The sequence below is a fragment of the Humulus lupulus genome, chromosome 9 (assembly GCF_963169125.1).
Source record: "Humulus lupulus chromosome 9, drHumLupu1.1, whole genome shotgun sequence".
NCBI lineage: Eukaryota > Viridiplantae > Streptophyta > Magnoliopsida > Rosales > Cannabaceae > Humulus > Humulus lupulus.
In genome coordinates this window covers 180,151,431-180,162,398 of record NC_084801.1, presented here as the reverse complement: position 1 = coordinate 180,162,398, position 10,968 = coordinate 180,151,431, and the positions used below count along the sequence as shown (strand labels likewise).

At 31.5% G+C, this 10,968-nt stretch overlaps 1 protein-coding gene across 1 annotated transcript; it reads right to left on the bottom strand.

The window, feature by feature from the left end:
- Nucleotides 1–601: 601 nt before the first annotated feature.
- Nucleotides 602–3,400, bottom strand: LOC133801365 (ribulose bisphosphate carboxylase/oxygenase activase 2, chloroplastic-like). The gene is made up of 7 exons (XM_062239552.1): nt 3,162–3,400; nt 2,670–2,971; nt 2,455–2,560; nt 2,281–2,366; nt 1,691–2,163; nt 1,097–1,378; nt 602–924 (listed from the first exon to the last, which is right to left on the bottom strand). The coding sequence occupies exons 1-7, from the start codon at nt 3,210–3,212 to the stop codon at nt 809–811; spliced, it is 1,416 nt and encodes a 471-aa protein (XP_062095536.1). The 5' UTR covers nt 3,213–3,400; the 3' UTR covers nt 602–808.
- Between the last annotated feature and the right edge of the window lie 7,568 nt (nt 3,401–10,968).

Sequence of the window (10,968 nt, the reverse complement as noted above, 5' to 3'; positions counted from 1 at the left end):
CCGCTCATAGAGTAAACCAATTAGTAAAGAAACAATGTGTACAAAAGCATTGACTTAAACAATGTAAGACTCCCTCTTAAACTATTGTCGCAATCTTGTTGTACTCTTCTCTACGAATCTAGTTTTGATGAAACGTTGATTCTCTTGAACTCCCTTCAAAGAATAGCGAGTGCTCACTTCCTCCCGAAGTGAGACTTAGATAGAATCCTCTCCCGAATATCCTTATGAACACGTTCACAATAGACAATACATATTTACAATGGACTAGATAGATATTCACAAATACACTCAACACTCTCACAAAGATTAAGGTGAACAAACTTAATCTCTACAAATAAAGAAACTCTTTAAAATAACATAATGTTTATAAATATTCAAAATGGAAGAGGTAAAAATTCCAAAGGCCTTGGCAAGATATTTATAGGCAAGAAAATCGTCCAAGGCTATCATTTTCTAATATCTTTGAAATCAATTAGCGAATTTCTTTGATTAAGGAAATCAGCATGAATTCTGTGTCGATGGAAAAAAGATATTTTCGTATTAGAAAATCAGCTAAATAATTTAATAATTAATCCAAAAATCAATATGGAGATAATTTTCTTTAAATATTTTAAAATATTTTATCTAAAATAAAATTTAACCAATAAAAAATTTTACAAATCAGATCAGAGAAGATCAATATACACCAGAAGCACTCCTAGAAGACGGAAATCTATTGACAATAATTAATGTCCCTTTTTATTAGACCCTATTGTCCTTTTTGTTCTAATACACTTTCATCTGCTACATCCGTGAAACATAAATTTTATTAAAACTGATACACACAGCTACCATCGTCACTCCTTGCCGTGGGATCGAAGTTAGCAGCAAATGGATCAGTGCAACCTTCTTTGACAGGAATGTGAATCTGTTGAGCAGCTTTCCCTGCATCCAAACAAGTTTTAGAAAAAGAAAAAGAAAACCCTTTAATATGACATCTTGCCAATTGTTATTTCCAATAACAATCTTAAAACCAGATAGTGAAGGGAGCCTATAATCGATTTTATTTTTGGTCAAGGAGCACTTGAGAGGAAAATCTAAGATTCTAAGCTCTAACCATAGAAGTTTCCGGACTTGATGGCGTCCTCATTTGCATCTCCAAGAGCTGCCTCTTTCAAGTACTTGTCTGACAACTGAACTCTCTTCACATTTTCTTGCTCTTCAACAAGCATGTTTCCATACTCAAGAAGCTTCTCAAGAGTCATCTTTGGCTGCTCAAATGTTGGGGGTCCTTCTTTCGAGTTCACAAGTCTCTTTCCGATGTTCTCCACTCCAATTCCGGAGATCCATTTCCTCACTTCATCGTCATAAACTCTGGCTCTCAGGGCACCAAAGAAGTCTGCAGACACAATAGCACAAATAATTTTGGTTCACTATACTGACATGTATAACAGCTCTGGCTCACATGAGAATTCAGAAGTGTAATGCTACAAGTATGAACTTGTAGCTTCTTACTAAGATATTATTTTAGTTTATCTATTAAAAAATCATAAGATGTAAGAAATGAACAACAATCAATCTTAAATTCCAGTACATAATATGCTACCTAACTTGAGGTGAAGAGATCAAACTACAACAATAACACATCAGGTTCACAAAGATTGGATTACCATGATAAATGTTGTTGAATTGAGTAAAGGCAAAGTCTTACCAATGGACTGCCCGGGGAATGTGTCAACAAGCTTGACAATGTCCTCCCTAGGGATATTGTCAGTTCTGAAGATACCAGTACAAACACCGATCCTGTCTTCTCGAGTAGGCGCCCAGTAGAACTTCTCCATGCGACCATCGCGAATGAGAGGAGCATAGAGGGTGGAGAAATCGTTACCTGTGACTATGATTGGGACACGAGGATTTTCCTCCTTGTTGTACATTCCAGGGAGTTGGACATTGGTGGGATTGTCAGCAATGTTCATGAGAGTAGCATTGACCATTTGGTTGTTGACTGTGTACTGTGTGGTTCCTCCAAGCCTTCCAGCTCCTGCATCAAGATCATTAATGAACAGACAACACATTTTCCCTTTCTTGACTATGTCCGCCGCCTCACGGTACCTTTGCCTCACCAACTTTGCTGGCTCTCCGGCATTTCCACTTTCCAATTCTCCAGCACTCATCATAATTGGACTAATACATTCAACTCAAACAATATCAGTACACGAATCTAACTATCTTAGCTTGAAAACCAATAAATTTTTTTAATTCCATACCAAAGAAACAGACTATATAACACTTTATACTCACTTGATTCCCATTTTTGCAAAGACAAGTTCACATTGGAATGATTTTCCCTGACCTTTGCCTCCCCAAATACCCAAAATAAGAGGAGTCTGCAGTCACAGCAATTTGTCAATATCTTCCATATAATTCGCATTTTCTTAAAGTATGAGTAGCAATAACACTAAAAGATAAACAAACCTTAATGTTAGGCAAGTTTAAGAAGTTCTTAGTGATGTGAACAACAAGTTTGTCCATGAAAGCTGGAGCAATGTAGAATCCATCCATATTATTGTCCATATCATACCTATTACAAAAGTCAATAACACTGATTATACAAAACCCTTAAATGGGATTAAAAAAAACACTAAAAAAAAGCTCTCATTACATATATATGTATGTATATATTTACTTACTGGCGAAGACCAGCACTGATATAGTCATAGGAGCTCATAACAGCATAATGAGTCCCAGAACCGATTGGAGCTTGGAAGAGAGAGTCCACCATACCCTTTCCTCTGGTGATGTCTTGTTGATCATCTGATATGTCATAGGCCAATCCACCCCACCTGTCTTTCGAGGTTTGCTTCTCCTCATCATATTCCGCCGCTACCTTCAATCTCCTCCCCACTGAAACTTTCTCTTGCCTTATCTTACAGCTCTGTATCTTCTTCAAACTGTTGACCCAAAAGGCCGAAACGCCGCCGTTTAAGTTCAGCTGAATGAGGAAAAAAAAGAGTCACTACCCTTTTAAGACCCACTTGAGATAATACTGAAAGACTCCATTTTTCATAATAATATCAAGAAAACAAAATTTCCCATGTAAACTTGTTCGATAAAAACGATGAAAGTTTTATGATTTGGCGGTTATATTATAGTACAAAAGAAGAGCGGGAAAAACACTTTACCGTTGCTCTGTTCACAGCTCCTCCGATGGTTGACACCGAATTAGTAGCCATTGATTTAAGTTATAAGATTACAAATTCAGGTTCAACGGTGGTGATTAGATTGGAGTAGCTAGCTAAGTGAGAATGAATGAGACTAACTAAAAATAGTATAGTTTTGGAGCTAACTGTTTTGTGTAATCTGAGGGATAGGGAGATGTGGGTGATGAGCTTTTTATAGGGATGAGTGGAGTGTTTTTGGAGTTTTGTTGAGTTTGAGATAGTGATATTGTTATTTTATATACAAATAGAATTATTTATTTTCCATAAAAATATAAATATTTATATCATACAATAGAATTGGCTTACGATTTTCTAACGGCCACAAAAAATGGGATTTGGCTTGGATGATGTGGCGGTATGTGTAGTGGTGAGGTGGACAATAGTTTTATTACTTGTACGAACAAAACCGAGGCTTCTAGGAACTTGGTTGGTTTTGAGGCTGCAGTTTAAACTAGTCTCTTCCACTCAAAATTAAGTAATTTCTTTACCACAAAAAATTAAAATATATAAAATGAACCATTTCGAACCTTCTTTTCTACAACGAATAGCAATTTCTGGACTAGTAATAATTTGTTTTTTTCTCATTATTTTGTCATATTGTAATCTGTAGAGTACTCTAGTCACATTGTCTATAAATTTTTTTAACCCTCGTGCTACTAATTTTAAAGCTTTATGGTCTATTTGTTATTTATTATGTCTTATTATTGTAGATCCCTTATCTAATATAACTATAACCCAATTATTTTTTATAGGGGTGAGCACGGTGTGGTTTGGGCGGTTTGAATACTTTTTAATACACCACGCTACAAGTACGGTTTAGTAACTAGAACACACCATGCGGTGTGATTTGGTTGCACCAAACCGACCAAACCAAACCATTTTTTGCGGTGTGGTTTGGGCGGTTTTCCACAGTTTGTGTTAAAAAACATGCTATAACAAAATTTAAATTTTAAAAAAAATACTAAATCCTTAGTTCATAACAAATCTTTAATAAGTTCTAAACAACATCACAAGTTATCAATTAAGTTCAGTGAAACACAAAAAAAATATACAAGTCTCTCATATTGGGTAACTATAAAAAATGGTATATATGTAAAGTTTATTTTTTTTAATATATTTGTAAGTATGCGGTGCGGTGCGGTGCGGTGCAAACCAAAATTTCACACCGCCAAACCGCGCACCGCACCGCACCGCGCGGTTTAGCTAAAATACAAACCATACCGAACCATTACACTTTTGACACCGCGGTTTGCGGTGTAGTATGGTGCGGTGCGGTCGGTCACCGCGGTTTTTCGGTTTACATGCTCACCCCTAATTTTTTATATAAAAAAACTTTATACTTTATTAAAATGTTGTGTTGTGTTGCTCGTATATCATATACAATAATAAGTAATATCAAAATAATTTTAAGCTAACTATGTAGGAGTGTGAATTCTTAATATTTGTTTTGTGTAGAGGAATAATTTATGTATACATAATTTAATATTTAAAGGAATTATTATTGACTACAAAATGACTATATAATATAGAGGTAGTTCTTTTTGTAAAACAAAAAAAAAATCATTACATGTTACACACACTTAACATGTCATTGAACAAGTCTCAATACATTGAGATCCCCAACTCGACAACAAACCATCAGAAGTTTTGACATCACTTTGGAAGGAAAGATTATCGAACATTTTCATAACAAAAGGAGACAAATGTTGGTAAAAAGAGTGGATTATACATGCAGGGAAATGTTTTAAAAAAATTATTTATTCATCAATACCAAGTCAAAATCATATATTTATATACATTAAATTAAAGACACACAAAAATTAAATGTACTATTGTTTGTATTCTATCAAGTGTCATTGCTATTTTTTAGTATAAAATAACGAACATTCAATCCTTGCTTATTAACTTTGAGATTTATACCAAGATCTTTCAAGCCAATCCTCAGCCAGTGATGCACACGGGGCGGGGAATTGGCGGGGAGTGCTCCCTCTGTCCCCATCCTCATTTATATTTTTAATCTCCATCCCTGCCTAATCTCCATCGGGGACAGAGTGGGGAATCCCCTATAGGGGCGGAGAACCTATTTATTTAAAAAATAAATTTTAAAATAAAAATCATAAATTATATGTAAATTATAATATTACACACTATTTATTATTTAAAATATTAAACACTATCATAAATAAAATTTAAAATATTAAAAAAAATACTATTATACTACCAAAACATATAAAGAAAGATATAAAAAATATATAAAATATTACAAAAATATATAAAAATTTAAATGGGGCCCGCGGGTGGGGAGTGCTATTCCCGTTCCTGTCCCATGTAACATTTAGGGATTGAAAGTTATCCCTATCCCCGTCCCGTTCCCCATTTAGACCGGGATTCCGACTCGCCCCATGAGGAAAATGTGCATCCTTATCCTCAACACACTTCGACCATAATGAGCAATTTAATGTTATGGATTATTTTCTATCTCTAGATATACTCAACACATGAGATTTAGAGACTTAGAGAAAGACCCTTCTTATGAGACATGAGAGTATCTATATGTACTCTAGATCAAATCTCATTAGGTTTATGTTTTATTTATTAATTAATATTTTGATCAATTTAAAACATTAATTAAATAATAAATAAATATAACAAGTTACAACTAATTATAAGTGTGACATTGCAGTGGGCTAGCATTAGGCGTGTGGCAGTGTAAACGCCACATGACATTTTCCCATTTATTATATTTTATTTAATATGATTAAATATCTATGTATTTAAAGCAATGTATTATTTTAATTATGCACAAATATTAGTTAATTCAACATTAATTTTATCTTATAAAACCTAATTAAATTATTATTTCATAATAGTATAATTTTATTTAATTTAAAAAATTATACATGATCTCACTATCAATTAATTCATAACTAATCAATATTATAATTAATTAATATATTTTCAAATAAAACATGATAATTTAATTAATTAATTCATAATTGATTGATTATATAATAATTATATATTTACCATCCTCTAAAATTAATTTATTTGCAAATTAGTCATTTCCTTTTTGTCTATGATATTCACACTTTAGACTGTGTAATAATAAGGTGATTTAGAGATTATGGAACTATAATTCTAACCTCCAATAAACTAGAGCAATAATTAAACTTTTTAATTAAATAATTTTATTTATTAATTCTATTATTACTTGACTATAAGTATAAAATTGCACAATTAGTAATTATAGAATTATATATACAAAATTATCTCGTGTAGTTTATTGATATAATCATTTCATATAGTTATATTCTCCAATTATTTGTTTGTAAATTAGAGCTAGTCAAAATTACTATTGGACCTTTCTAATTATATCTTGATCCTTAAGTAGCATTAATTCCTAGTAAACTGTTAATTTATAATTATATTATAAATTTGAGCTTAATAATCATTTAGTTCCAAAATTAATTCTTGTAACTTTATACAGTGATTATACCATGCGCAAAGAAATCAATGAACAAAGACAAAATAAAGAAGAAAAAAACCCAAACTTTGGCAAAAGAATAAAAAATAAATTCTCACCTTATCAGATTATTATTCGAAATGGTGCTTGAGGAATCCCTTTTCATCTTAACTGTGATCTCTTTTTGTCATGCTTCTACAGTCACGAAATTTGAAACTTGATCATATCAAGAAATCACACTACTTAAGCAAATCATTGGAAATACAAAGTACTAATTAACTTTTGCAATAACTTACGGAAAAAAACTCAAATTTACCAAGAACTAAATGAGGAAATTAAATTTTGATTATACCATGCAACGTGATTGTCTTATATATAAATATAAATATATATATATATATATTTATACACAAAGTGTGAGGTAACCCCGACCTAAGGCATGAAGGCCAAGGAAAAGGGTGGCCGGTAATATAGATAGGGAAATTTCATGTTATACGGATAATAATTTAGTGAAATTTTTTAATATGCTACAGTAAATTATTATTCTAAATATATGGTAATTTCAATTTTTTAGACAAAAATACCAATAATATTTAAATATCAAAATTTTCTCACAATCCAAACTTTCTCTCTCTAACATCTCTCATTCTCTCACTTTCTCTAACATTCTACTATTGTAAATCTCGAAAAAATAACAAAATTACAAAAAAATCATCTGAAACCGACATTTGAGTGAAAAAATATGAATCTCTAAAGTTTTCGTCAATGCAGAGCATCGAAATTGCATCGAAAAAGCATCGGTTTGGATAAAAATCAAGTTTTCATGATTGCATCGAAACATCATTGATGTACCATCGATTTTGCATCGAAATACCATCGATTTGACATCGAAACACCATTGATTTTGCATCGAAAAGTTATCGTTTTGGCAAAAACAAAAAGTTCTCATGATTGCATCGCAACAACATCGAAATACCATCGATTTCACATCGAAACACTATCGAATTTGCATTGAAATACCATCGATTTTGTATCGAAACACCATCAATTTTGCATCAAAATACCATCGAAACACTATCGATTTTGCATCGTTTTGGATAAAAATCAAGTTTTTATGATTGTATCGAAACATCATCGATGTACCATCGATTTTTCGATGCAAAATCGATGGTGTTTCGATGTTCTTTCGATGCAATCATAAAAACTTGTTTTTGGCCAAAACGATGTTTTTTCGATGCAAAATCGATGGTATTTCGATGCTGTTGTGATGCAATCATGAAAATTTGTTTTTTTGGCCAAAACGATGACTTTTCGATGCAAAATCGATGGTGTTTTAATGCTAAATTGATGGTATTTCAATGCAAAATCGATGGTACATGGATGATATTTCGATGCAAAATCGATGGTACATGGATGATATTTCGATGCAAAATTGATGGTACATCGATGATGTTTCGATGCAATCATAAAACCTTGATTTTTATCCCAAACGATGCTTTTTCGATGCAATTTCAATGCTCTACACTGAAATTTGATGAAAATTTTGGAGATTCATATTTTTTCACTCATGTCGGTTTAGATGATTTTTTTTTTAATTTTGGTATTTTTTCGAGATCTACAAAATTAGATTGTTAGAGATGTTAGAAAGAGAGTTTGGAATGAGAGAAAAAATAAGTATTTAAATATTAAGAGTATTTTTGTTCAAAAAATTAAAATTATCATATATTTAGGATAGCAACTTACAGCATATTAAAAATTTTATAAAATTTCTCTACCGATATAACTCTTGGAAGATGATAAAGTCAGAAAATTAGGATGGTCAAAAGCAAAACCACAATGAAACAAAAGATAAACAAACCTAAACTTCTTCTTTATTAATTCGTTCTGTGATAATGAGTTCTCCAATCACCGTCAAATAAATTTTATAAAAGTCCTTTTAAAAGCCACGTGGCAAGTCATATACCAATATATATATATTTATATAATAATAAAAAAAAAAGAGAGGAAATATTAAGGAGGTGTACTACTATGACAAAGCTAGTAAAGAATTTCGTTTTCATGATCCTATCTTTTTTTTTTGTCGGGCATGATCCTATCCTTTGAGTGTTGCATTTGCCTACATCTTTATCATTGCCATTGGTCTCCATACTATTCCAAAGTACCGTCATTTTCCATTTATCACATTATATTTGATATATTATTTTATATTATTATATACATTTACATTTCAATTTGAAAATATAATTTGTTTTATGCTCTCTAAAGAAAGATTAACTTATGTAAGTAAAAATTGTGCGCTCAAACTCTATTTAAGACTTAAATAATTCCCTAACTATTTTTAAAAATAAAAAAATTGTGGCTGTATTTTCATGCCATTTTATGCAGGCTAACTTTCTAATTTGTGTATCAGTATTACCTAACATAAGTTTTAGTAAGTTTGAAGAAAATGTTTTTGCTCTATCTCTTTCTCTCATCTTTGAGTCTGAAAATGTGGTTAGGGTAGAGTTTCAAAATTGATATTGGTGTGCTTTTTCTGGTAGTCATGAACGACGAGGAACTAACAATTTTAATGATTCCCTCAACAACGATGACCAGGATGATATTTTTGATGTAGATCTTAAGGATGCATTTATTGAGAATGGGTCGGCTAGTATGGATAAGTCGCTCGTCGGATATGTGGTTACAACCAAAGTGGTGCCAAGAGAGTATTTGATTTCTTCTGTTCGCATCTACTCAAGAGGTTGATGCCAATGCTTCAGGAGATTTCTTGGGTAGATGTTGGGGGATTGAACTTACACCACCTATCTAGATAGAGTACATAGGGATGAAACTTACAAAATAGAGAACCAAAAAATTTAGGAAGAAAGCAAGTGCAAACCGTAAAACGAAATCCAATCTATGACAAGAAGAAGAACATCCCTTGTAACTTTAAGGTTGAGGAAGAAACACCATAAGACTTATACATGAGGAGTAATATTGTTCAAATTATTTATTTTCTAGCCCACCATTGATGCTTGGGGCTTTTTCTAAGAGGAAAGAGAATTGAGATTAAGCCTTCGAAATTCCCAAGACAAACACTTTCTTGTTTTTGGAGAAAACTTATGATCTTTAACACCGAGAGAGATTAGAGAGAGAGTGTGTTAAAATGTGTGATCAAGGCTTTACAACTATAAATAACCATTTTTATAGTGTATGGAGCGTTATTAAGTGTAACAAATAGGATTAAAACTTTTAAATACATCATTTTGGAGCCAAAAACATAATCTTAATCCTGAGATAGGTGATATGTCGCCCAACCACATGTGACATATTGCCTGTCTTTTGTCTTTGATTATGTTTTATACTTTGTGTGACATGTCACTACCTAGGTTGCGATAATGAAAAATTGATAAATATATTTATAAGAAACTAATATCACTATAGTTTTCCATAAGACATTATTATAAGGCTATTGAAAATGTATTATAGCAACTTAATGAAATTTATAAAAAAAAAAAAACACATGCAATGTAAAGCATTCACATACCAAAAGTTTTTTGTTTCCGAAAAATGGGCTTTAAATTAAAATAGTTTTTTAAAGCCCAATTGCAAAAAAGAATAATGGGCCCAATCACAAATAGTTTTAAAATAGTTTTTATTTTATATATATATAAAGGATTCTTTGTTGTGAGATTTATTATTGGTTATGCCTGTTTTGTTGTGTTGTGATACTATATAGTGTATAATGTTGAATCACTTCCATAATAGAATTGTGTGCCGAGAGAGCTTGAATGAGAATTCTCATAAAGTTTGAATTGCAATCACAAGCTGTGTAACCTTTGACTTATTACAGAAAATGAGATATTTATATACAATGTGGTTACTTTCATAGAAAATGAGATATTTATATACAATGTGGTTACTTTCATATTTTTATCAATGGTTGCACTTTTAATGGTTACTACCCATAGATAGTTACTTTAATATTAACTATTGGATTAAAATCAATAGTTCATATTTATAGTTGTTAATTAATATTTCTAAAATTAAATTTTGACTTTTTCAAATTTTTGGAAGGGGTACGTGATGAAAAATGTGTATTTATCATGAAAATATAATATTGTAAACTTTTAATATTTCAAATGCATGTTAATTTCTAAACATAGCTAGTGTCTCATTGGTTGGAAAGAACATTAATTATGGCAAAAAAATAATAATTAAATTTGAAATTAATATAGAAAACAAATATTTACCTGTTGGTGACTTCTTATATCAAGTCATTATGTTGTCACATCATCATAATTGTTAGTACACATCTATGGGTAG

Coding starts and splice junctions, on each gene's coding strand:
- LOC133801365 (XM_062239552.1), bottom strand. CDS start 3,212: ATGGCTACTAATTCGGTGTCAACCATCGGAGGAGCTGTGAACAGAGCA. Junction 2,972..3,161: donor GAGCTGTGAACAGAGCAACG/GTAAAGTGTTTT, acceptor TTCCTCATTCAG/CTGAACTTAAACGGCGGCGT. Junction 2,164..2,280: donor TTTGCAAAAATGGGAATCAA/GTGAGTATAAAG, acceptor TGAATGTATTAG/TCCAATTATGATGAGTGCTG.